This window comes from Chenopodium quinoa, unplaced genomic scaffold, assembly GCF_001683475.1.
Source record: "Chenopodium quinoa cultivar QQ74 unplaced genomic scaffold, ASM168347v1, whole genome shotgun sequence".
Lineage (NCBI taxonomy): Eukaryota > Viridiplantae > Streptophyta > Magnoliopsida > Caryophyllales > Amaranthaceae > Chenopodium > Chenopodium quinoa.
The window spans coordinates 5,992,238-6,017,731 of NW_018744304.1; the positions used below are offsets into that span (position 1 = coordinate 5,992,238).

Genomic DNA, 25,494 nt, shown 5'->3' on the forward strand with positions numbered 1-25,494 from the left:
TACAAGAGTACAATGTACAAGCTACCTTTAAAATTGTTCATGAGAAAAAAGTAGCTGCAATGGTCTGTTCTGATAAAAATATTAGCACTCCTGGATAACAATCATGGTTTATGATTAGTGTATTTGATACTAAGTTTACACAATGGAAGGCAATGCTCTTGATTAGGAGAAATTGAGGCAACATTTGCGGTTGCATCTCGGTTTCTTAAGCTCGTTCAAATCAATTCTTGTGGTTTTTTTCCCCCTGCTAAGTGATAACAGAGCTAGAATGGTCCTGGTGAATGCTAGTGAAACATACACCGGTTGTGATTCCAAGTTATTCAACTTGCATTTGGTGTCAACCAAAATTGAACTAGACTGATCAATATAAACCTATATTCAAAACGCATAATGTTGTTTCAAAATTTGACTTGAATTTCTATCTGACAGATTCTCCTGTTAAGTTTGCAATACATTAAGGAGAGGATGAAATCCATATACAAATTCTGCAACTAGTTGCTAAAAAGCAGAAAATATTTACATCATTTTAAAGATGACAACAGAAGAGAAAGGTAGGCTGTTTTGCTTTGTGTATAATATAACCTAAAAGAACAACTAACACTACATTATTGATCTCTGACGATCAGATTACATAATTACTACTAAATACTATATCTGGACTCAGTTTCCTCTTTGAATCTAATCTAAAGGGTGCAGCTCCGACTCCTCCTCATCGTTTTCAGCTTATCTTGAGCTCTCTGTGCCCTGCTCAGTACTGCCTGTAAATTCTGCTCCTCATGATACTGCAAACCACAAGCAAATAAAACACGATGAAATTGTTGTCTAAAGATCAACTTTTGATTGCTCCGAACAATGATCCCCTACAATTACATGATCTGAATTATTTGAACCAATCTCAAATAATATCCAAAATTTCATGGCTCGAACAAAAGACCCAACCCGACCCGAAAATTACTAGGTCTATCATTCATTGACGAATCATAATAAGCTACTTAATGAAAACCGAATATGACCCAGGCCAAAATTAAACCAGGTCAGTAAATCATCAAAATATGCCCCAAAACACTGTGCCTACACTGGACCAGACATGCTTGCCACCTCTATGGCTCTAAATATGGCTTACTAAAGTTGATTCTCATTTATAAAATCATTACTTTCTGTGAGCATTCCAGGTTTAACAATCATAACTCATGAGGCCGTCAAAAACTTTTCTTAAAGGCAAAGCGAAAAGGATTACCTGCTGTTTCCTTTCTCTCTCAATTTCATCCTGTAATTAAAAGCAACAATTGTGAGACAAATTATAGTTGGGAATTTTTTTGTTTGTAATAATGTGCACTTGAAGAGAAAAACACATTGAATTCTATAGGAAACACCAGTATTATTACCAGGGCCTGCTTTAATTGTGCATTCTCCTCCCTTAACTGATTTAATTCTGCTTCCAGTTCTACGGTATACGCCTGTAGAGAATGCAATTCAGTAAGCCATATAGTTGAAGGAACTAGTGCAAGACAAAACCGATTGATTCAAAATAAGTCACTGCATTCTAGAATTGCTCTTCTTTTACATCATAATTTACTCACTGTGATTATTAAGAGTTCTATACTACCTTTTAGCATAACTAAGTGGACAAAGTTATTTACTCAAAAAAAAAAAAAAAAAAAAAAAAAAGTATACCTGTTTCCTGGCTCTAGACCTGGCAGCAGACTCTCTATTCTTGATCATCCTCCTCTGTCTCCTCTCCACCACCTTCTCCACTGGGCCGTCGATTATCCTCTTCCTCCCTCGTAACGCAGCCATGTCCATTCCATACTGGCCACCAGGATTGTCTACCTGGCCTGGTCCACACATACCCTCTGGAGAAACCGGGCTAACTGGTGCACCAGGTGCGAAAGCTCCACCAGGGCCCCCTCCATTATTCATACGACCTCCATAACAGGCCACTGAGGGCCCCACTACTGGAGCTGGATATCCATTAGTCCTCTTTCCATTCCCTGTGTACGCGGAACTCTCTCCTGCACTTGGCGCCATAGGTTGGTAGGCCCCTCCTGGGGCCATACCCATCATGGGCCTTGTGACGAAGGTAGGACCCATCTGGGGAGCACTAAAGCCAAATTGGTGGTGAGGCGGGTGCTGAGTTGGAGGCGGAGCAGGTGCTACTGCCAATGGTGTTGGTGCCGTGGGCCCACATTGTTCGCGAACAACACCTGCTTTAATCAAGAAGTCCTCTAGAGTCATCTCTCCAAACGTCGCTTGGCGCTGAGGATCATTGGAATTTACCACCTGTTGTTGCTGCTGATCATTTTGCTGTTGCTCATCATCCTCAGGCTGTTGGATCCTCTGAATCTCAGTCCAAACTTCATCAACTGTCTTCCTGCACAGTGGTGCTGGGAGGGTGAGGGAGCCTTGCCTCGCCAAGCTCGGCTGCTTAGCTATTGCCCCCTTACTACTCGAAGAAGCTGCAACACTAACAGAAGGCAGCTGAACATTATTAGGATGCTCATGATGGTGGCCATGATGAGCTTGATTCTCCTCAGCAGTCCAAATACTGTTTAGGAACTCGTCCATATTCATCGACCCAAAATTCTTTCCGTTCTCACTAAGAGTATGCTGAAACTCATCCAAGGTAAGAGAGTAGATTGAAGACTGGCGCCCCAAGGCTGGGAACGCGTAGTTGTTGTTGTTATTATTGTTAGTCCCGCCGTTGCCATGGTTATGATTATGGTCTGTCATTGCTGGTGAATTAACCTCTGCTTGTGCCATTATTTCCAACTCAGCCGCTACCATTTGTAAATTCACCGCCACCGCTGTTCGTTCTTCCAAATATAGATAACCTTTCGGACCTCCGATTGAACTCTTCGATTTAAATCTGTTGTAGGAAGCTGTATTTTGGAGTATGAAGCTGCAGTAGAGCAAAGCAGAGTAGTGTTAAGCATAACCATCACACTAGAGGTAGATCATAGATAAAGAAAGTGGAAGAAATAAAAGAGATACCAAGAAATAAATTCTTCCCTTTTTTGTTCACACCTCAAATTCCAAATAAATAAGAAGAAAAAAAAGAACAAAAAGTACAAAAACTGTTTGATATTTTAGTCATTTTTTACTTTGAATTTTTCCTTTTTCTTTTCTTAAAGTTCTCCTAGCTTCCTAACTCACAAACGGTAGAACCTCATTTTCAGCAATGGTTTTGCATATTGAAATGGACCAATACACACAAAATTTGTACTTTGTATTGAGGAATAATTAACAGGAATAATACTTGCAAATTGACTATTTAATATAATAAATCGTAAATTGATTTTTTAACCTCTCGTCAATGTAACATTGTCAGAGTAATTCCAATGGTCGATTTTGAGTTGTCCTCTTTACTTAAAATGAACTGTCAAAAAATTTCTTTCACATTTTTGGAATAATTCTCCACTGAAACGAATTCATATTGATTATCTAGGCAACAATTAACAAAACAAGAAAACCTATGTAGCAAAGGGAGTATGATTCAATTCCATTCTTTTTGAGTACGCCTTACAACAAACAGTAGTAACAACTAACAAATAAGAATGAGTGAATATCAGCTCACTTATTATTCCTAGTGTACAAATTCAAGATAAAATGTTCCTAGATACACTCAAAATTGTGAAAAATATATCAAGAAATATTAATTGTTGAAGAAAAACGACCGTATAGTTTAATTTCAAAACTCATGAGATACAGTCATACGAATCCTAGGTTCAATTATTTGCACTCGAGAAGGGTTGAATCAGGGGAGGTAATGCCCTCTCAAAAGGCATAGGAATAGCGACGAGCCAAGGATTATAGGAATACCATTCGCATGCTCCTAGAGTCCTAGACAGCTAGCAGTATAAAAAAGAAGCAAAGAAAGCGAAATGGCGATACGTAACCATACCATGGTTGCAAATTTGATGCAAAAGCCCTTTTAAATTTTAGGCAACCTCTCAACAAAGCCAATGAAAGCAAAGGCAAAATGCTGTTTCTGTTGGTAAAAGACAACCTTCTTTGTTGTACAGCTTGTACTATGATTCTTGATTCCTTTACTCACCCTTTCTTATCTTATCTACTGTCCATTATGTTCATTTTTTTTTTAATTCTGTCAGTTATTATTTTGGAAGTTTTGAACAAAGGTTAGTCATACAAAAAATATGTTGATTGTTGTATAATCGATCGAAATTTATTTAGGAAAATAAATAAATAAAGCTAAACAAGTACTTTTCGTCACAATCTGCCTAGTGAATTTTGTGATGGTTACATGTTTGAAAAACAATTTGATAGCAACAAAGAAATTGAAGACTTACTAGCTTTGAATTATAAGATGCTTATACAAACACAAAAGTGTAGGGAAAGAATAGCATACAAGTATTTAATTAATTTTCCGAAATTATTATTCCGTAATAGTTTAAAATACATGACAAAATTATGTGCTGATTGATGTACTTACTGTTTAAGTTAGCTAAATTTTTTCACTTTTAGCCCTTATATTATATACAACACTAAGAACTGAAAACTTGATATATGTATAGCACAAAATCACAATAATGTACTTATTACTTAAATTTATGTTAGATTAATCAAGATTTTAAAGCTTCAAATAAAAATAAAAAAATAGCGTAGATTAGAGGTCCAAAGTTTTAGATAGATGAAGCAATAGCCCTTTATTTATTTATTTATTTATTTATTTATTATTAAGGGGTTTTAAAATTTAAAAAAAATCTAATTATATGCACATCATTAATTGAGATCTATTTTGAGTGGCACATGAATCCATAAGCGTAACTCCTTCATGCTTACAAGGTTACACCGATACAATCTTCCTCAAAGTAGTGGTATGATGTGGCCACCAAAATTCAAACTTGAGAATTAAGTGGGAATCGGTTGGTAAAAATGTAAATCTCACATCTTACCCACACGAGGTAGAATTGATATATATGTCCGCTTTCTAAATTTCGTATGTTAAATTATTGATATTTTCATATTGCTCTTAATAATAACATTAATTAAGTGTTCTTAGATCAATTACTTTATGTCATGATTGAGATGTATAACTTTTTTTATATTTTAACTCGTCCTTTTAAAAAGAGACATAGAGAGTATAACACTGGACCACAATTTTAATATACTACGTATATACACTCTTAAAAGGTAGAAATCTCTCCCCTCCCCTTCTGTTCCTTCACCCCCATTAAACTTATTACTTCCTCTATCCCTATTTACTCGACAACATTATCAATCGTATTTAATCAAACTATTTCAAATAAATAAGAACATCAACAGAGATATGAAATAGGATCTTGTTGACTCATGTGTGGTTCCGATCCAAAAATTGGTCTCCTTACCATGTTAGAAAATAAATATCTTCGACAGCCGTTCACAAGAGAAGAAAAAAATAGCTCACTTTTAGGAATTATAATTGGACCACCTAACGTCACTGATACCAAAAACGGGTATAATTAGTGCGTAAGCCCAAAGACTAGGACCAACCTCTTTTTAGGCATTTTTCTTAATTAAACTTTTTTTTTTCTTTTAATGAAACACTAAACATATTTTTAATCAATTTTGCCAATTAATAAACACTTAACTTTTTATCTAAACTTCACTTCAAGGACTTGGGAGTTAGGACTGGATAGTTCTCCTAGAAGATATACATAAATTATCATAAAGATTAATAAAGATAAATTAAATAATCAGATATTTCCACTAGCATTTGTTTTATGGACTTAAAAGCATAATTTTTTTTAGTTTACATAAAAAAATGAAATACGTATGCGGTGTGCTACAAGCCTAACAACATAGTGTCATGAAAGGGATAGAACTCATAGAAGGATACTTCCCAATTCGGAAATGGTGCACATATGTTCCCTCACAGCTAAGGTTACAACCGGATCGCCTATCTATTAGATTTTTAATAGTTTTGTTGCACAATACATCATTAGTTAATGTAACCGACTAACTATTCGATATTTAACAGTTTTTTCAGTTTTCTGATACCATGTTGGTGGTTTGATCATTTCAAACAAAAGCTTAACATGATGGTTGATGTCTAGGGATATGTTTAATACTATATAAGTAGGTAATCCATTAATCTACCCATTATGTTAAAAAATTAGTGTTCACGGTTAAATTGAAATGTGACAACTTTACGTAATAAATATAAATATCTACCACATCAGATGGATGAATAATCTACTTTCTTCGTCACTTTCATTGATTTTGATTATTATTATTAACACTTACATCCAATAATAAATTTTTTAATTGTTTTCTAAATTTAGAATACCACAATACTAAGAGTTTGTGATTCAGACTCTTACAAGTGGATCAATTTAAAACCAAGAAAAATGGCAATTAGTAGTTAAAACTTAAAACTATGTCCAAAACTCCCAAAAGTATATGTATGTTTTAATGGGGGTACTTAAAAATGCAGTAGTAAAATCCACAGCTCTCTCATAAGTCATATCCCTCTTCCCTTTCAAAAACGCTAAGATATCGGTCCGTCTTATTACGAGTACAAAATACACTATCAACGCGACTATTAATTAATCCCGAACCAATTCTTCAAGATCATAATCAATGACAAGGAAGCAATAAATTATATTGACAAAAGCAAAAACAAAAAGCTCAAATAACCTGATTTGATGAAATAGTAGAAATTCAATCCAATTTCTTCAAATCTGAGACATCCAAGTTTCTGCTGGAAAACCCATCAAAAAATGTGGAGAAAAAAAAAAGTCATGAGATTTTTTTTTTTTTTTTTTTTTTTTTTGGGTGTGTAAAATCAATAAGAGTACTGGAAAAATTGGGGTGTAAAGGAGGAGAAATAGACAAGGGTAGCCCTTAAAATGTGGGGTATCCTTTTCTTTTTAGGGGGCCCAATTAATTTTTGGGCCGTCACACAGGACGGTAGTATCGAGAGAAGGTTTATCTGGGGACCACAGAAATAATTTATTTTTTTAAAAAAGGTTTTTTTATTTCATTTTTAAAATTTTGGAGTACTATGAATATTTATTGAATTGGATTTTATAAATGTATGTTGTGAACTGTGAAGTCCGCCTTAGGAAAAAGAAGTAGGGGTGTTTTAGTAATTTCATAAGGAAAGTGAGATTGTTAGATTTGATGGAGGTGTTAGCACGTGTGCAACAGGTGGATTCATGCGTGTATCCCTCGTTTGACGCGTGTCTTACTAATTTTTATTGTTGCAAGAACTTGCAATGTGACCCGATGCGATAATTCGATTCTAAGTTAGTATAAAAATATCGGTCTTCGATTGAGATTTAATATAAATTAGTTAGAAATTGATGTGTTTTTATGATAATTTAAACTATATATTAGGCATGTAATGATTAATAATAATAACATTGGTGAAAAACATTTTTTGACCCGTAACCTGAAATAATGACCCTGTTCGAAATGACTCGTGACCCGACCCGATTGACAGGTCTACACACAGTAATAAAATTATATTAGATTGTAAAGTATATTGTTTTAATTGATTAGAATATATTATAAATAATGGATGTGGTGCATTTTGAGCTAATTCCTTTGCTCCAAAAAAATACTATGATACAAAAAATAAATTTATATGATAATTTATTTAATTTTTAATAAAATTATAATTTAATTTGTACATATGAAATATTGGTATTTTATTGAAAATAAATTCTAAATTAACAATTTTATCCTAAATTTCTATCCAAATTTGATTGAAAATAGAATTCTAAATTAACTTTTTTATCTTACAAATTGAATTCTATATAACTCTATCCTACGTGGCGCGACACTTGGCAAAAAGTTTGAACGCCAAGTGTCGCTATTTTGTCGCATGGCTAAAAGTTTAGCTTTATATATTAGTTATATATGATATGGGTTATAATTCAATCACAGAGTAACACGTTTTTATATTGATACTTCATGTGGGAGTGAGATATTACTCATATTAGCTCAAGTGGTTAGAGATTTTCTTCCAATTATAGGAATCCAGGAATGATACTGCATTCGGTTTTTTTAATATTTTTGATAGTTACTATTAGTAATAATGATCCTATATATAAAGTGAAAGGATTTTGGGTGATAAATTTCACTTTCTCAAATACCCCTCTTAATTTTGTCTTTTTTTTTAAATAAAAAAAAATCTATCATCTAAACAACAAAAAAGAAAAGGACCACCTAAAAAAGCTACCATCTGGAGAGAAAAAAAAAAAAAAAAACCTTCCATCTCAAAAGAAAAACGGAGAATCAAGCATGATATATTCACACACACGAATTTTTGTGTGTCGCTTAGCTTGTAGGTAGAAAAGGAAATTGTGTAATGGTAGGGCATGCTATAATCGGAGATCGATAAAGTGTATTAATTGTCCAACTAAGTTAAGTCATATATTCAAATCATACAAGCGGATAAGTTGCGGTGGGTTAAATGATCGTGAAATCATAAAAGTTTCTTGTTATGTAGTAAATTTATAAAGATGCCTCAAAAAAAAAAAAAAAAAAAAAAAGTAAATTTATAAAGAATATTACGAATTTGACCTGTGATAAGAACATTTAGAAATGAATAGAATGAAAAAGTAAAGGGTTATCCCGAAAAAAAAAAAAAAAAAAATCTAGCTCCAAATCAAATACCATTAATCCAATCATATTAAACTTTAAAACAAATAATGTATGATTGGTGCACCCGGGTGCACCATGCGTATGGTGTACCCAAAAAGAACATTAGGTATATTTAAAAGAACATGGGCGAAAAAAAGAACATTATAGATATTTATAAAGAACTTGAGCATAATATGTTCTTTAAATTTGATTAATATGTTCTTTGAGTTTGAACTATATGTTCTTTACATTATACAATATGCTTTTTAATGTATGTACATTAAAAAAAAAAAATCAATCACCCGAGTAACTAGAAAAAAGAACATGTTCTTTACTGTATTATCATGTTCTTTTTGTAAAGAATTTATGTTATTTGGTTAGAGGTGATCAAAGTTAGACCAACCCGGCTTGATTTTGGACGGGTTTTGGGCAAAAAAATTTCACCCCCTAATTCGGTCAGATTGCGTTATTATGCATTTTAGTTGATTTTTTATACTCAACACGAAAAGCCCGTACGGCCGGACCATTTTGGGCAGGTTTGGGTACAAAAACTTCAGCCCAAAACTTGGCCCGACTCGAGAAGTGAGCTGATTTTTTAACCTTGGCCCAGTCCACCCAATGATCACCTATATCTTTGTCAAACACGAACATGTTCTTTTTTGTCAAATATAATGTTCTTTTTCAAACACATTTAACCACCCAAATAACCATGAAAAATAACATGTTCTTTTTGTAAAGACTTTATGTTTTTTGTAATGTCATGTTCTTGTCAAACACAAACATGTTCTTTTGTCAAACACAGGTATGTTCTTTTTCAAAGACTAGCATTTTTTTTGCCCATATTCTTTAAAATATGTCTAATGTTCTTTCCAGGTGCACCATGCGGGTGCACTATACTATTTTCATAAAACAAAAGGATTAGGGTATGTTCTCATACGTTGAAATTCAATTCAGTTTAGTTCAGTCCAGCTCAATTCAATTTAGTTCAGTTTAGCTCCTATTTCCTTCTCTTATAAAATATTCAGTTCAGTTCAATTCAGCTCAGTCAGTTCAGTTTAGCTGAATTCAGTCAATGAAAAGAGGCCCTAAAATGACATTTTTAAAATTATTGCCTATTGATCACAAGTGAGTTATTGGGTACAAACAATGTCTTGGATTGTTGCACCAATGTCATTAATAATTCATTTTTGTATAAGATTATCACATACTTTAATTATTTACACATTAATCTTTAAGTTTAATGTTACTAATAATTTACATATTAAATAATTAAAAGGAAATACTCTATATCTATTACGAGTAAATATTTTTTTATATGTACCTAAAACTACTACCTACCCTCATGAGGCCTAACTGCCTAATCCTCGATTTATTTTGAAAGGTGTATGTCAAAGTCAAACCATTACTTACGGTGGATTTCATTCTTACCAAGCTTTATATGCATACATTAAGAGATTGATTATAGATTTGTAGATGATACAATTAATTTTAATGGATAACAATCAACCTACCAATTCGAATTAAAACTTTGACGGATTAAATAAATTCTTTGCTCAAAGTAAAAGAAAATTAAGTGATTTTGTTTCTTGCACACGTTTAGAAGTCCACCAAACATAAAAGCTGCCTCTATTTTTCTATCTTATAGGTCAAGGTTTGAATCTCTGGTCCATAATTCATCAATTTTCTCTTCATATGTAAGCAACTTTAGCTTCGCCTCCTTTTCCTCCGACCTCCTAACTAGAATATACTACTTCGTGTAAAAATTAACATGAACAATCTAAATTCATGTTACATTAATTTATTTTCGTAACAAGTTAGGCATGCATGTTATGGTGTTTCTTATGGTTAGGCAGATTCACTTATAGTTTGACTTGTAAAAGTAACAATTTCAATTAAACTACACTATTTTTTAACAACAATATATTCTCTAATTATGAGATCGATCAAAACATTTAATACAAGCATACAATATTTAAAGTAGTGCCTTTGAATGGTTAAATTATACAACTGAAGTGTTAGTGTGGTACTACATTATATGTCTATATTTGTAGTTAAGGGTGCTTAGGATGCGAGTCGAGCTCGAGTTTGAGGTAGCTCGACTCGACTCGTTAACATATTGAGTTGACTTTTGACCGAATTTGACCGAGTTGAGCGCGAGTAGCTTGATATTTGATTCATCTTAGTAGAAACCCCTATTTAATGTAACATCTCTTCGTTCTCTTTATATTTGTACTTTTGAGAAATATACAAATGATGATATGAGTACATATATGTTGTATTTTTGTTAGTTAGTAAAAAAAAAAAAAATCAATTCTTTTATTAAATATAATATTGCATAAAGGAATTTGAGTTTCTCACGATCTTTTGAGTCCAGTAATGAGCTATTCGACTCGACTCAACATTTCGAGTTAAACTCGAGCCCTAGTAGCCCACATGTTGTCTTGTCTCATAAACACCCTTATTTGTGGTGGTACATTGGTACCAAAGACTTGGGCAATGTTTGGTTGCAACAGGAAGTTATTTCTCATAGAAATTTGTAATATATAGGAAATTAATTGCCTCATGTCATTCCTAGAAATTAGTCAATCAGCCAAAGTTGTTTGATCACCTTGACGAAGACCGCACTAAAGTTGAATAGAAGGAAAAGGACTTCCATTAACCAACACCTCATAAGATATTGTAGAAACACATTACTGAATAATATGAATCCAATATTCTAGGAAATCGAAAAACTGCAACACATGAAGTAAGAAATTCCATCGAACCCGGTCATAATAAGCCTTATTCATGTCAAGCTTCAAAGAAGCATTAAAAACGGTTCTGATCTTTAAAACCATTCATGAAAGAAAGAATCTCGTGAGCTACCAGTCCATTATCGGACAACAGACAACCAGGGACAAAAGCATTATGAAAATTGGAAACCAAAGATGGAAAAACTAGCCTAAGGCGACCCCACTTAGCTATGCGCTTATAAAGAACATTGCAAAGGCCTATGGTTTGAATCTAAGAAACAAACTCTGGACTATCCACTTTAGGAAGAAGGACCAGGAAAGTACGATTCCAATCCTTCAATAAATAACCATGAGCGAAGAAATGCTGAACCGCATGAATCACCAAAGCGCCCACCACTTGCCAATGGGTCTTGAAAAATGTCGAAGTGAACCCATCCAGACTAGGGAACTTATTATCATATATATTAAACATAGCAACCTTAATATTCCCTATTAGAAAAAGGATCCATTAGTTGTTGTTGCAGCTCTAGGTAAGACACGGAAGATGCAGTTGATTAAAACAAGCGGACTCAGAATCCGGAAGAGAAGCTCGTGCTAAGTATATATAAATCCTTGTAAAAATAGAGAATGATGAAAAGGATTACGCATGTGCTAGCAAGTTCCTGATTAACGACAATAACAATAATCGAATACCGAAACAATAAAGTAAAAAAAAAAGAACAAGATCGAACGAATTTACCGTGGGAACCCGAGTGCCGCGAGGAAACCCACCAATCCACTATGGAGTAACTTGATGATGATGATTACAAGCGCTTAATACACCATGAAAGCTCACACCTCACTTAATTCACTCTCTTAAACCCTAAGAAGATGAACTAATTTCAAGAGGCTTTTTCTCTCTCTTAATTCTAACATCATAACCTAATAAATGACATACATGAGTATATAATCTAAGAGTAGTATAAAATACAATCCAAGGGCTAAGCTTAAAACGCAACAAACATCGAGAAAGTTAGCGGCTGGAACAAAGCGCAGGGAGTTTGACATAACGTACCCTGCACTAGTAGAAAAATCTAATTGGGAAGCCGTAAATTGGAAGCGGGTATTCAATTTCTCTTCCAAAAACCCTCCCCAAAAAAAAAACAACTTAAGATTTGAAAAGGGAAGCGGTTTTGGGTGAATCGCTTCCAAATATTGTAATTGGAAGCGGTTTGAACAGTAAACCGCTTCCTATTAGCTAAAAAACCCTAAAAACTAAAACCCCCTATTTCTCACGCTCTCTCTCCTCTCATTTCTCAGTTTTCCCCTCATGCCTCACTTCTCTATCCTCTCTCCCCTCTCCCCTCTCCCCTCACGTCCTCTTTCCTTTCTCATCTCCTTTCCTCTCTCCTCTTATCACCGACAACATCCATGACGCCGAGCACCACCGAGCAGCCCACACCTAGCACCCCAAGCAGCCCACACCGAGTGCCGCCGATCGAGTAGCCCTCACGATTTTCAAATCTAAGTTTATGGTAAGAATGTTAATCTAGTTTTTTTTCCCTTCAAATTTCATCTTCTATATGAAAATCTGGGTTGTTGGATTATGTTTTGCTTTGAATCGATTAGATTTATGATTTTTTTTTAATGTTTTTGAGTTCTAAATTGGTTAGGGTTCGTTTATAGTTCTACATTTCCGGGTTCGTTTTTGAGTTTTTTTGAAGTTTTTGAGTTCTAAAAGTTTTTGAATATTTTTTTTTATCTAAATTAGATCTGGTGCATATTAGATTGTTCGATTTTTTTTATCTAATTTTTTAGGTGTTTCGTGTTTTTAGATCTTTACATTTTTGATTTTTTTCTAATTTTGTTTGTCCATTTAGCTTCAGATTGCGGTGGTGATAGCAGGGTGGTGGCGGCAGAACAACACGGCGATGGTGGTGGAACTGCATGGCGGTGGTGGCAGAATACCATGGCGGTGGTGGGCTGGTGGCTTCATTAGAATTATTTTTTTAAATGATCTGTAGAATATTTTTTTTAATTAAAATGTAATTTTTTTGGAAACAATATTAAAATGTAATATTACATCAAATTATCAATGGAAATTTATATTTTTATACATATATTAGTTGTTGTGTATTAATTTCTGAGAAAAAAGCAAAAAAAAAAAAATATTTATTGTTTAAAGGCATAATGGGAAGTGGTTTGGCACCAAAACCGCTTCCCTTTCACTACAAATGGGAAGCGGTTCATTTAAAAGGCTAATGAGAAGCCCCCCAAACGCAAGCGGTTCAAAACCGCTTTCCTTTAGGGGGTTTGAACCGCTTCCCATTTGCCTTATTCTACTAGTGCCGAGTCCGATCGAACTTGGGGTGGTGTGGTCGAACCTCTTGGAGGTGTGACCACACCTGCTCTAGAAATGAAATTGCCGCAAGTTCTGCCATTTCTACCTGGTTTGACTGAGCATTTCACAAGTTTGGTTGAACCTCGACGGCAAAACAACTTCTTTCACTACAAGAATCAGGTCGAATACCGACAGAATGGTTCCGACGGACCTAAAAATCCGTCGGAAAAATCAATATTTCCGACGGATTTTCTTTCCATTGTATATTTCCGACGGAAAATTATTCCGTCGGAAAATATGTTCTTTCTGACAAATTTTTCCGTCGAAAAATTAAATTTCCAACATAATTTATATCCGTCGGAATTTTCCGACGAAAATTTCCGTCGGAAACTAATTTAAAAAAAAAAAGATAAAAAAACGGAACCCTAAACAACTAACCCCCCCTTCATTTCAACATGCCGCCACTTGTTTCCCCTTCACTTTCTCTCTTCGATCCTCTCCCCTCCTCTCCTCTTCTCTTCTTTTTTGTCTTCTCTTTCCTCCTTTCCTCTTCTCTTCTTTCTCGATCTTCTTCTCCTTCTGCATCTTATTTCTTTTGTTTTATTTCTCCTCTCTCTCTCTTTCTTCGTTCTCACCTTTCTCCATTAACATCAAGCACCAACGGAATAATAAATACAACGCTACAACAACAAAGCCTACGACGACCACCGATGTCAATCACCACCAACAACGGTGCAACAACAACAAAGCCTACGACGACCACCGTCCCGAGCCACCCACTCCCAAGGTTTTTGTTTTGTAGATATAGTTTTAATTTAGGTTAGATTGTAGATCTAGTTAACTGTTTTGTAATTGTTATGTTAATATATGAATTTTATTAGATAATTGTATATTTGTATATATCTTGTAATAAAATCATCGTTTTTTTAAACGAAATTCTGTTTAAATATGTAGATTTACAGGTTTTGTATTGTACGGTATTTTTTCGATTTTGTTGTTAATTTTAAGATTTTTGGGCTAATTTTCGATTTTTAGTGTTAATTTTCGATTTTTTTGGGGGATTTCCCTTTTGTTGGGGTTGATTTTCGTGTTTTTGGGTTTAAGTTTTGTTTTTTAGTGCTTAATTTACTGGGTTTAATTTTCGTTTTTTTTAGTGTTTTTGTGTTTTTGGGATTGATTTTTTTTGTTTTGGGGTTCAATTTTGGTATGGTAGTGTCAGTGGTGGTGGGATAAGAATGGGTTTGTGGTTGGGGTCGGTGTACAATGGTTCTGGGGTGGGGGCTGGTGGTTCTAGGTTGGGGTACAATTTTTTTTTTTTTTAATTGAATTTTCCGACATAATTTCCGTCGGAAATCTCCGACGGAATTTCACGGGCCAGAATTTGTCGTCCGACAGAAAATTTTGGTCGGAAATTTCGTCGAAAAACCGATTCCGACAGAAAACATCAATTTTACTACAACACCTTTTCCGACAACTTCTTCCGACGGAATTTCCATCGGAAACGGGTTTTATGACAGAAAATGGGGTGTTTCCGACTGAATTTTTACGTCGGAATTAAGCTATTTTCTAGTAGTGTTTACAATTCACCTTATGCCTCCATACTCTTGAACCACTCTCCACACATTACAAAACCTAACAATTCATCACTCCCTTGGCTCTTGCCCTTCTCCTTCTTTTTAATCTTGGGGCAACTTTTCTTCACATGCCCCTCACCGCCACATCCCCAACACAAGACATTGGCATTCGACCTTCCCGGCCCTCTACTCTTTGACCTTCCATGATGACTAGCACTCCCACCTTGTTATCTTCCCCTTCCTCTACTCTCAAACGCATATGCCTCACTGAATGACTCCCCGGATTCTCTTCTTTGAGTGCTCTTACTCAAAATCAAATCCCTTACATCATCACTCTTTAGCTTCGTCTTCCCCGAAGAGTTGCTAATAGTGGCCACCACCGTTTCCCAGGACGTAGGTAAGGAGGACAACAAAATCAATGCCTTCACCTCATCATCAAACTTAATCACCACCGAAGACAATTGACTCAATATCGAATTGAACTCATTTCATGTGTTCCGCGGCTGAGCTACCATCGCTCATCTTCAAATCAAATAATCAGCGCATCAAGTAAACCTTATTCACTGCTGAGGGCTTTCCATACATACTTGATAGAGTTTTGATCAAACCCGCTATTGTCTTCTCATCCTTGACATTGTAGGCAACATTATTTCTAGACAATGACAATCACTACTCCAAGTGCATTGTGATCCAAGACCTTCCAATACTCCTACTTTATACCGAAGGTTTTCATTCCTCAAGAGGTTGATAAAGATCCCTTTGGTGCAAATAATCCTCTATTTGCATTTTCCAAAACTCTAAATCTTTTCCATCAAACTTCTCAATCCTTTATTTTTCGTCTTCCCATTGTTAATCAATCCCAAAATTCAAGATTTCAAATTTCAATAACAAACAATTGAAATTCCAACAAGCCACTCAAATTTTGAACACCCACAACACCAAAAAAATTAAATCTTTAACACCGCCAAAAGATTCAAATTTTGGATTTTCAATCACAAACAACAAGCAATTCCACACAAACTAATCCAAAATAGCACCAAATTAACCTTGTCTCTGATACTAATTGAAAAGGATTATGTATAACAAAGAACATGAATGAATTTACCGTAGGAACCCAAGTGCCGTAAGGAAACCCACCAATCCACTATGGAGTAACTTGATGATGATGATTACAAGCTCTCAATACACCATGAAAGCTCACACCTCACTTAATTCACTCTCTTAAACCCTAAAAAGATGAACTAATTTCAAGAGGCTTTTTCTCTCTCTTAAATTTAACATCATAACCTAATAAACGATATACATAAGTATATAAAGTCTAAGAGTATAAAATACAATCCAAGAGTTAAGATTAAAATATAGAAAACATCGAACAAATCAGCGGGTGGAACAAAGCGCAAGGAGTTCAACCGAACGTACCTTGAGTTTGGTTGAACTTGGGGTAGTGTGGTCGAACTTCTTGGAGGTGTGACCACACCTGCTCTAGAAATGAAATTGCTCTTTTACCTAGTTTGACCGAACATTTCACAAGTTCGATCGAACCTCAACGGCAAAACAACTTTTTGCAATTTATCTTATGCCTCCGTACTCTTGAACCACTCTCGACACATTAAAAAACCAAACAAATGATAGTTCGTATGTCTACTGAATCATGAACCCAACAATCAATTCTGTCTTTCAAACTATGAATTGCATTACACCTGTTTGATTTTAGTTTAAAATATGAAATTTATAAGGTTCTAAAATTATTGATTTTCACCTTCAACATGTTGACTTTTTTTATATATTATAAACTACTCCCTCCGTCCTAGAATAAGTAAGACGCTGGACTTTTTTTTCACTATTCATATATTAACTTTGACTATAATTTTTTTTTTTACTAACATAATAAAAATATATTTTATTATAAAATATGTTAGATAGATATATTAATAAAAAGTTTCATAATATAATTTTATTTTTATAATTTTCATTAAAATTTAATTATATAAAAATAAGGTCAATCATATCAAGTGCATCGGCATATGACTGACAGATTGAGTATATTATAACAATCTTTTAAAAAATAAAACATAATTTTTTTAAAAAATATCTTTTCTTTTTATTTTATTTTATTTTTTTGTATCCCTACCTTATAAAAAGTAGAAAGTTGTTCTTATGAATAGTGCACAGACTTTTATACCCTTCAAAATGTTATTTTACCTTTGTACCCCTATTTACCCTTCAAAATGTGTTTTACCTTTGTACCCCTATTTGTAATTTTGTACTCCAACAACCCAACTTCAAATTGTTCTTTCCCGTCTACATTTCCTTACACATTTGAGCTTTCCCTCCTCCTCTCCACGACTCCATCTCTTAAAAGCTTTTAAATTTTCTCTCTACACACTATCTTTGCCATTTCCAAGTACTAAATTCCACATCTTTGTTCACCACCTTCCCAAAATTTCCAAATCAAATTGTGGCAAAAAAAAAGTTGACAATACCAATATATAGCAGAAAAGGAATATTTAACGAGGACCTTTTTCGCAGTCGATGGTCTGGAAACGAGAACTCTGAGGAAAGGGGCCTCGAGAAGGGAGAGGGGAGAGGGGGAGGCAGTGGAAGAGGGCGGTCGGATTTTTTGGGAGCAAAGTCTATAGATTTAAAATAGGATTATCATTAAGTTAAGAACATTCTACTATGGATTTTGAACTTCGTAATCTGTAATGATAGGATCACATGGGATTCTATTAAAGATCATAATTTTAGCATATGAGTAATTCATCAGTGTAAAATAAGATTAATTTCATAATTTAGTCTGGACTTGAATTTAGTCACTATACACTATACATGACTTCTTATGTCTAAGAACTCATTGGTTAGACTGGACTTGATAGGTGGATATAGGCTGCTTTAGTATAATATATATACATTCATGTACGGTTGGGCAATAAGTGTGTGAAGGAATTGGTTGTTTCGGTTTCATCTAGAAGGATTGTACTTTTAAATTAGAAATGAATGAACTCATTGATTAATATTGATAGCCTTTGTGATGGATGAAATGAACTCATTGATTATATGTTAGCCTCTCTAGTGGATTAGGAATTGGTCGTTTCGGTTTCATCATTGATGATTCTTTCTCTATTTCGTATTGTACCACCACAATTAAGTAATGCTAATATCAACACTGCGAAAATAAACAAACAACAATTTTAACATTTGTTCATTTTCTGCATTATCATTGAAAAACCTAAGAATTATAATCCACTGTAGCTCTACATAGTATTCCAATTAAAAGAATCACCATATACAAATAATAAAAATAAAGATTTTTTTTCAATATACGAGATATTTCACACGTAACATTCAACTTAGGACGACTATAAACAAACAATGCCTAAGCAATAGAAGTATATTCCTTTACCGACCTTTTATTCCTCCATGTGAAGTGCAAACAAAAGACAAGTAAAATGAAGTTGCAAATTCCGCGCTATATAAATATAAAATTTGATGTTCTTTACAAAACAACTATATGTTCTTTGTATCCCCCCCCTTTGTTTAGTATGTACCAAGAATGGTACAATCGTGTATACCATAAAATTTCACTTTATTAGTTTTGTAGGGATTATTTAGTCATTGTTATAGGAGTTACTCGGTCACTGTTATAGGGATTATTTTGTTAATTTAGAAGTGGCCACACTATGTGGCCAACCGCACATAAGACACAATACTTTATATTTTTATATTTTTTTGTGTGCATATTTAGACATTATATATGAAATAATTTTTTTAATTACCATGGTCTCTCTATTCCTAAGTAAAAGTCTTGTGTCTTCTGTGCACAGTACATAGTTGTAGGAATTGAGTTACACTCCGTAGTAGGGTATTGTTAATTAATGTTGCATATAAAAGGATGGCGGTGAGAATGAATAATCTACCGAGTATTCTTTATAGGAGTTCTAGAAGAAATTATGGTGGGGTTTATGAGTGTTATTGATTTAAAACTTGAGTGAATAAAATAGAATTAGTCAATATGTGGATCCATCTAAGGGCTTGTTTCTACTTAATTTCAATTCAGTTCAACTTCAATCAATTCAGTTTCTAATTTTCTTTTTTCATAAACAATTCATTTCACTTAAGTTTCAATCTGTAAAGCAAAACAAATCCCAAATGTGATTTGAATTTTTTTAAAACAGTCATATACTTTGGAAGAACTGAAGAAGTAAAAGCTATTATTTAGAAATAGAGCGAGTCTTATAATTTATTTATTATCTCTTTTTACACGGTAAGATACGGAATTGCCCCTCTTATCACAGAAAGGGTGAGGTGAGGTGAGGTGAGGATCGAACCCAAGTCACTCCTAAGGGAGATGGAGGGATAAACCGTCCCTCAAACTCCATGATCCTCAAGTGAGTCTTATATTAGGATTATTGACACTTGCTACTTTTATCACAGAACAAACTTCTTTTCCAAACTGCCTTTTTTTTTTTTTTTTTGGTATGGTCTTCATGCACTAGTTAGAAAATGAATATCTTTAACCGTGCATTTTTAAAAAATTAAAATATAAAATATATATTGCACTGAGACACTTATAACACAATAACAGTTGACTCTATTTTTTTTTTTTTTTTACAAAATATAATTATGATATAACACAATTTCACTTGAAAGTAAAAAAAATTGAGCATGTTTAAGATATTACCTAATCTTGTAAGTATATGGATTAACTATGAACATTGGTTTAAAACAACATGCAATGAGTAAGTTAATTTAACAAACGTGCATTTTTACGACAAGATCAAACTCATTGGATTTGTAATGTGTTTTTGTTGATGAGAAAATGAGAATCACTAAAACTTGGCTAACTATCATTATCTTTATCATAATTATTTGCGACATTATTACATTGTCTTTAAATTTCAAAGGAGCAAGACAAAGCATGTAAAAAGTATACATAAATAAAACAAAAAGATATATCATATTATTATTGTAGTTTATTGAATCTCAATGATGTTGTTTTGGCGTGGTATTTAGTTATAGCAAAAGAAATTAAAGTATATGGCCTACAATTAAATCCCCAAAATACCCATTGTAGAAATCACACCTATAAATTCATTCCTAGTAACCCTTAAGAAGTTGTACAAGGAGAAAATTCCATAAAAACATGGCTCAAATAAAGGTAGTTTTATTAGTTATATTTTCTTTGTATATTTTCCTAGCAAATGCTTCTGATCCAGACCCTATCCAAGATTTTTGTATACCCTAGCAACAATTCCATACCCTTAAGAGCTACAACTTCCCCTCACTTTCATATCCTCCCATGCAAACCCTTGGCTGAGGTAACCCCTGAAGATTTTATATTTTCCGGGATTAAACATCCTGGAAACTTTTCTGAAATAGGTTTCGCAGGAATATCTGTAACACCCTTTAATTTTCCAAGCCTAAACACCCTTGGAATGTCATTTGCTAGGGCCGATCTTAAGGTTGGGGGTGTTAATGTGCCCCATTTGCACCCTAGAGCCACGGAGATTGCGTACGTGGTAAGTGGGAGTGTTTACTCCGGATTTGTTGACTCGACGAATAGGATTTTTGCTAAGGTGATCAATGCAGGGGAGGTTATGGTTTACCCTAGAGGATTAGTGCACTTTCAAATGAATGTTGGGAAATCTCCGGCAAAGATAATAGGAAGTTTTAATAGCCAAAATCCTGGGATCATTAGAATCCCAAATGTATTGTTTGGTGCTGGAGTTAATGATGAATTGCTTGAAAAAGCTTTTGGTATGACACTTGATCAGATAAGCACCATTAGGAAGAAATTTTTTCCCAAAAAAGTCACTTAATTAGTAAGTTATTTTTTGTCCTTTTTTGTATTTTTCTTTTCTCTTAGCCTTCTATTGAACGATTGTCAAAGTGTTTATGGTGAACAATTAGGTGATTTATTAATTATCAAGAGCTTTTTATGTGAGTTTTTGACTAAGTGATGGAATTTGAGTATCCTTGAAAGTTAGATGTTGTTTTGGATATCAAACATTCCTAAATTTGGATAAAATACAAATCTCAAAACGACTAAATAAGTAATTCTTGCATTTGTTTGATAAAAACAAAAAACAATGAGTAATTATTGCATGAAACAGATGTATGTTAACATAAGTGTATTACCATATAAATTGGATTGTAAATTATAAATGAATAATGATGGGGTGATTGTTCTGTCCCATCACATGAGACTGTCTCATACTAATCTTGTCGGTAAGATTTTAATACGCTCTTTGGGTAGGGTCCCGAAAAATAAGATTTATACAAAGTATGTGGGTAATTATAGTATATAGTAAATACAAATGAAAATAATTTGTACCAGGGTAATGATAACCAAGTGTTCTACAAGCTAGGCCCTTAGAGGCTTAGATAGTTGATTTTAACAAAGGGGCTATGCATTGGGCTGGGGCCGATGTTCTTGATTGCAAAACATCCCTCCAAACAATGACTTTTGAGAGAAGAAGGTGATCTATGTGGTGTTAAAATGTTAAAATTAACAAACTAATGTAATTACAGTAATTAATTAAGTTAAATTGTTAAAGGCTATGTTTGGTGAATGACTTATCTTAGATTATTTATTGACTTTTAGCTTGTTATTAGTACGATCAAATAATTAAATTGTGAGTTTAATATCTCGTAATTGACTATTTTCTTGGCTAACAAGTCAGTTTTTCCACCAAAATTCAAAATCTAATAAAACTATTTTTTCATATTGGTTTTGCCTTTTCATCATCCTAATTATCTTTCTATTTCTTATTACAAAGATATAAAATATAGGAAATTTTGCAAAAAACCACCTTTTATAAGCAATTTTTTGCAAGAAACCACCTTATAAATTTTTTTTTGCAATGACACACCTTAATCAATTTTTTTTTTGCAAATCAATACCTTTATGTCGGAAAATGAGGTTTGCCCCATTTTCCGGCATTGACTACCCCAATCTACCCACGAAACCACCTCTCTCCCCAGCCCCACCCACGAAACTACCTCCCTCCTAAGCCCCACCAACAAAACCACCCTTTCATGGCGTTGACCACCGTAAACACACCCCCTTTTACGGCGTTGACCACCCTAAACACACCCCTTTAACGACGTTGACCACCCTAAACCTTCCTCTATAGCCCTAGCCACCCTTCTCCCCTCCACTGTCAGTTTCGTGGGTGCAAATGGCGTAGTCTACGCCGGAAAATAGGGTTTGACTCTATTTTCCGGCATAAAGGTATGGTTTTGCAAAAAAAATTTGATTAAGGTGTGTCTTTGCAAAAATAAATTTATAAGGTGGTTTCTTGCAAAAAAAAATGCTTATAAAAGGTGATTTTTTGCAAAATTTCCTAAAATATATCAATGTCCTTAAAGGTTATTATGTATGAAACAATTGGCAATCAACCACCAACATTGCAAGGAGCCGCAATCAACTGGTTAAACTAGCCAAAAGATGTAGCAAACAACGTAACCAATTGTCAAACAAATCCAAAATGTAGTATTATAGTTGATAGTTCAATTGACCAAAGCATTATGTAGCGAAGGGAAATTCTTCTGTAAGAAATGCAAACAGTATAAAAAAAGTAACCATCACGTATTCAAGATTTTAAACCTGCTATACTAAAATTGAAGGATTATAATTTCAAACTTATTCTAAGATTAATTTTATTTTTAACCTATCTGCAATGTGTGGGTGTATGATTGTTTTTTGGCTATCAAAGTCAATAATAATTAATTTCAAATGAGTTGATTGGTTAAATCTTTAAAGGTAAACCTCTAATCTTGGATCAAATTTCATGGAAACCACCGGCTATATATAATTACTACCTCCATTACAGGTTATGTGCAACGATTTATGAACCAGAGAAGAAAAATGTCTAATTGTTGCACATAACCTGTAACGGAGGTAGTATAACTTTTGGACTTCTCAATCATCAAAGTCAGATATATTAGATTTTAGATGATTTAATAGATTTAGGGTCTGTTCCGATACGATTATTTTTAGTTCAGTTCGGCTCTAATAAGTTCGGTTGAGCTCTAATAAGTTCAGTTCAGTGCAGTTCATCTCAGCTCCTAATTTCCTTCTATTATAAAATATTCAGTTCAGTTCAGTTCAGCTCTAATAAATTCAGTTAAGCTCTAATAAGTTCAGTTCAGTGCAACTCATTTCAGTCAATGAGAACATGCCCTTAGTATTTGCAGATGAACCTATGGTTTAGGATCAAATCTCGTCAAAATCATGGTCTGGCTATGGAAGGCATCAAACATCGTCCCGGGCCTATGGCAATGTAATTGGATAAACTTTAAAGGAAAATTTGCCAATTACTATCGCAAGTTAATACTACTTTGTAAATTACTACCGCAAATTAAAAAAGTTGTGAGTTACTACCCCAAAAAATTTTAAAATGTTGCGATTACTACCAAACCCCCATTAAACCCAACTATGACGTTATTATACCACTTTAACCCATGATTAAAGCCCTTAACCATGACGTCATTGTATCCCTAAACCATTTTCTTTTTTTGGGGGTCGGGGCTGGTTAAAGCCCTTAACCATGGTCAAACACAGTTAAAGGGATATAATGACGTCATAGTTGGGTTTAATGGAGGTTTGGTAGTAATCGCAACATCTTAAATTTTTTTGCGGTAGTAATTTACAACCCTTTTAATTTGCGGTAGTAATTTATAAAGTGGTATTAACTTGCGGTAATAATTGGCAAATTATCCAACTTTAAACTGCCAATTAAGTAAAGCAGTGAAAAAGGCTCCAAAACCACGCTTGTACTGGGTCATGCCATCATCCTCTCCCAATTTCACTTAACACAAACTCTTAAAAAAACCGGGTAAACAATAATTATTGTACATCCATTATAAAGATCGCCTAAAGTGATCAAAAGTTATCCCTGAAATGAATAAAAGTTACCCCAATATGCATAAAGGTAACCCAATACAAATACAAATTATATACGCTTATTAGTAAAGGATCACATTTTAAATGACTAAAAATCAATTATTAGTGATTGAATGTAATTAAATTACTTTTCTTGTTGTCTATATATATAAAAACTGTATTATGTTTAAAGTTACCTAAAAAAAGGCAAAAAGTTACCTTAAAATTAGCTAAAAGTTACCCTTATACTGCTCGATGTACATTAATACTAGTGTAAACTGGGTGTATACAAGAGTTTTTCTTCACTTAATTACTTGTTGTCTGACTATTTACGTACAAAGCCCTCTGTTTAGTGGAGCCTAATTATATGATGAATGACATGATCTTTAATTAGGCCAGGTTAGAGCTCATTATGTAATGAAAAGGATGATGTTATAAAATCTTAAACATTCTAGGATTCTTTTAATTATATTTACAAACTTACCTTGCATGAATGATGGTATTTGTTAGGGTTGGTGAGTGCACAGCGGAAGCGAAGATGTGTTTGATTGAGAAATATAAACTAAATTGATAATTGGCAAGATAATTAATATAAATGAACACACGATTTTATACAACAACGAGCACTTTTATTCCACTATTTGAAAGTATGAGAGTACAAGAACCCTTGAGAGGGTGATTATTACAAGAGAACTCTCACTATAAGAAACTCACAAAGGAGTATTATGATAGTAGTGGAATATTACAAGGAGGGAGAATATTTTGTAGAAAGGCTTGTATTTGGTATGGCTTCTTGTGTTTTTGTGTTGTGTTGTTGTTGTTATGCCCTTGACCCATATTTATAGGTGAGGATGGAGGCTTCTAGATTTTTATGGGAATTTCTCCATAATTATGGCTCTTAATCTAGAGGCTTCTACTTTTAATATTCTCTAGAATGTTCTAGGAGATATTAAAGTTGTAGATAACTCTAGAAAAATCAAGTGTAATCTTCTCTTGATTTTTCAGGAAGCTTCTAGATTATACTCCATCAATATAATGGGCTTATAAAATTTGGGCCATATCCAACAGTATTTAACTTCTCAATTTATCATTTGGAGGTTTAAGATTTGAAGGAACAATAACAATATAGATAAAACCGAAGGTTGTATTTTCTTTCAAAAAAAAAAAAAAAAAACCCGAAGGTTGTATTTAATCAATGGAACACAGCAAAAATATTTCACTAAGGTTTTATATTGATTAAGGATTTAATTACTAACCTTTGTTTCCACATTATGTGCGAGAGCAATAATTAAATTTTTTTTATCTCACAAAAATACTTGATTATTGCACATAATGTGAAATAGAGCCATAGAGCCGATAGAGATGCAAAGTCCATTGTAGAGTGACATATTT

At 33.8% G+C, this 25,494-nt stretch overlaps 1 protein-coding gene and 1 pseudogene across 1 annotated transcript; one reads left to right on the plus strand and one right to left on the minus strand.

The window, feature by feature from the left end:
• Window positions 1-393: 393 nt before the first annotated feature.
• LOC110695740 (protein ABSCISIC ACID-INSENSITIVE 5) lies at window positions 394-6,800 on the minus strand. Its single transcript, XM_021872967.1, has 5 exons — window positions 6,637-6,800; window positions 1,675-2,899; window positions 1,386-1,457; window positions 1,238-1,267; window positions 394-782 (listed from the first exon to the last, which is right to left on the minus strand). The coding sequence occupies exons 2-5, from the start codon at window positions 2,782-2,784 to the stop codon at window positions 684-686; spliced, it is 1,311 nt and encodes a 436-aa protein (XP_021728659.1). The 5' UTR covers window positions 2,785-2,899; window positions 6,637-6,800; the 3' UTR covers window positions 394-683.
• A 13,547-nt stretch (window positions 6,801-20,347) lies between these two features.
• On the plus strand, window positions 20,348-21,140 carry LOC110695813 (annotated as a pseudogene).
• Window positions 21,141-25,494: the final 4,354 nt, after the last annotated feature.

Coding starts and splice junctions, on each gene's coding strand:
- LOC110695740 (XM_021872967.1), bottom strand. CDS start 2,784: ATGGTAGCGGCTGAGTTGGAAATAATGGCACAAGCAGAGGTTAATTCA. Junction 1,268..1,385: donor CACAATTAAAGCAGGCCCTG/GTAATAATACTG, acceptor TTTTAATTACAG/GATGAAATTGAGAGAGAAAG. Junction 783..1,237: donor AGAGAGAAAGGAAACAGCAG/GTAATCCTTTTC, acceptor TGTGGTTTGCAG/TATCATGAGGAGCAGAATTT.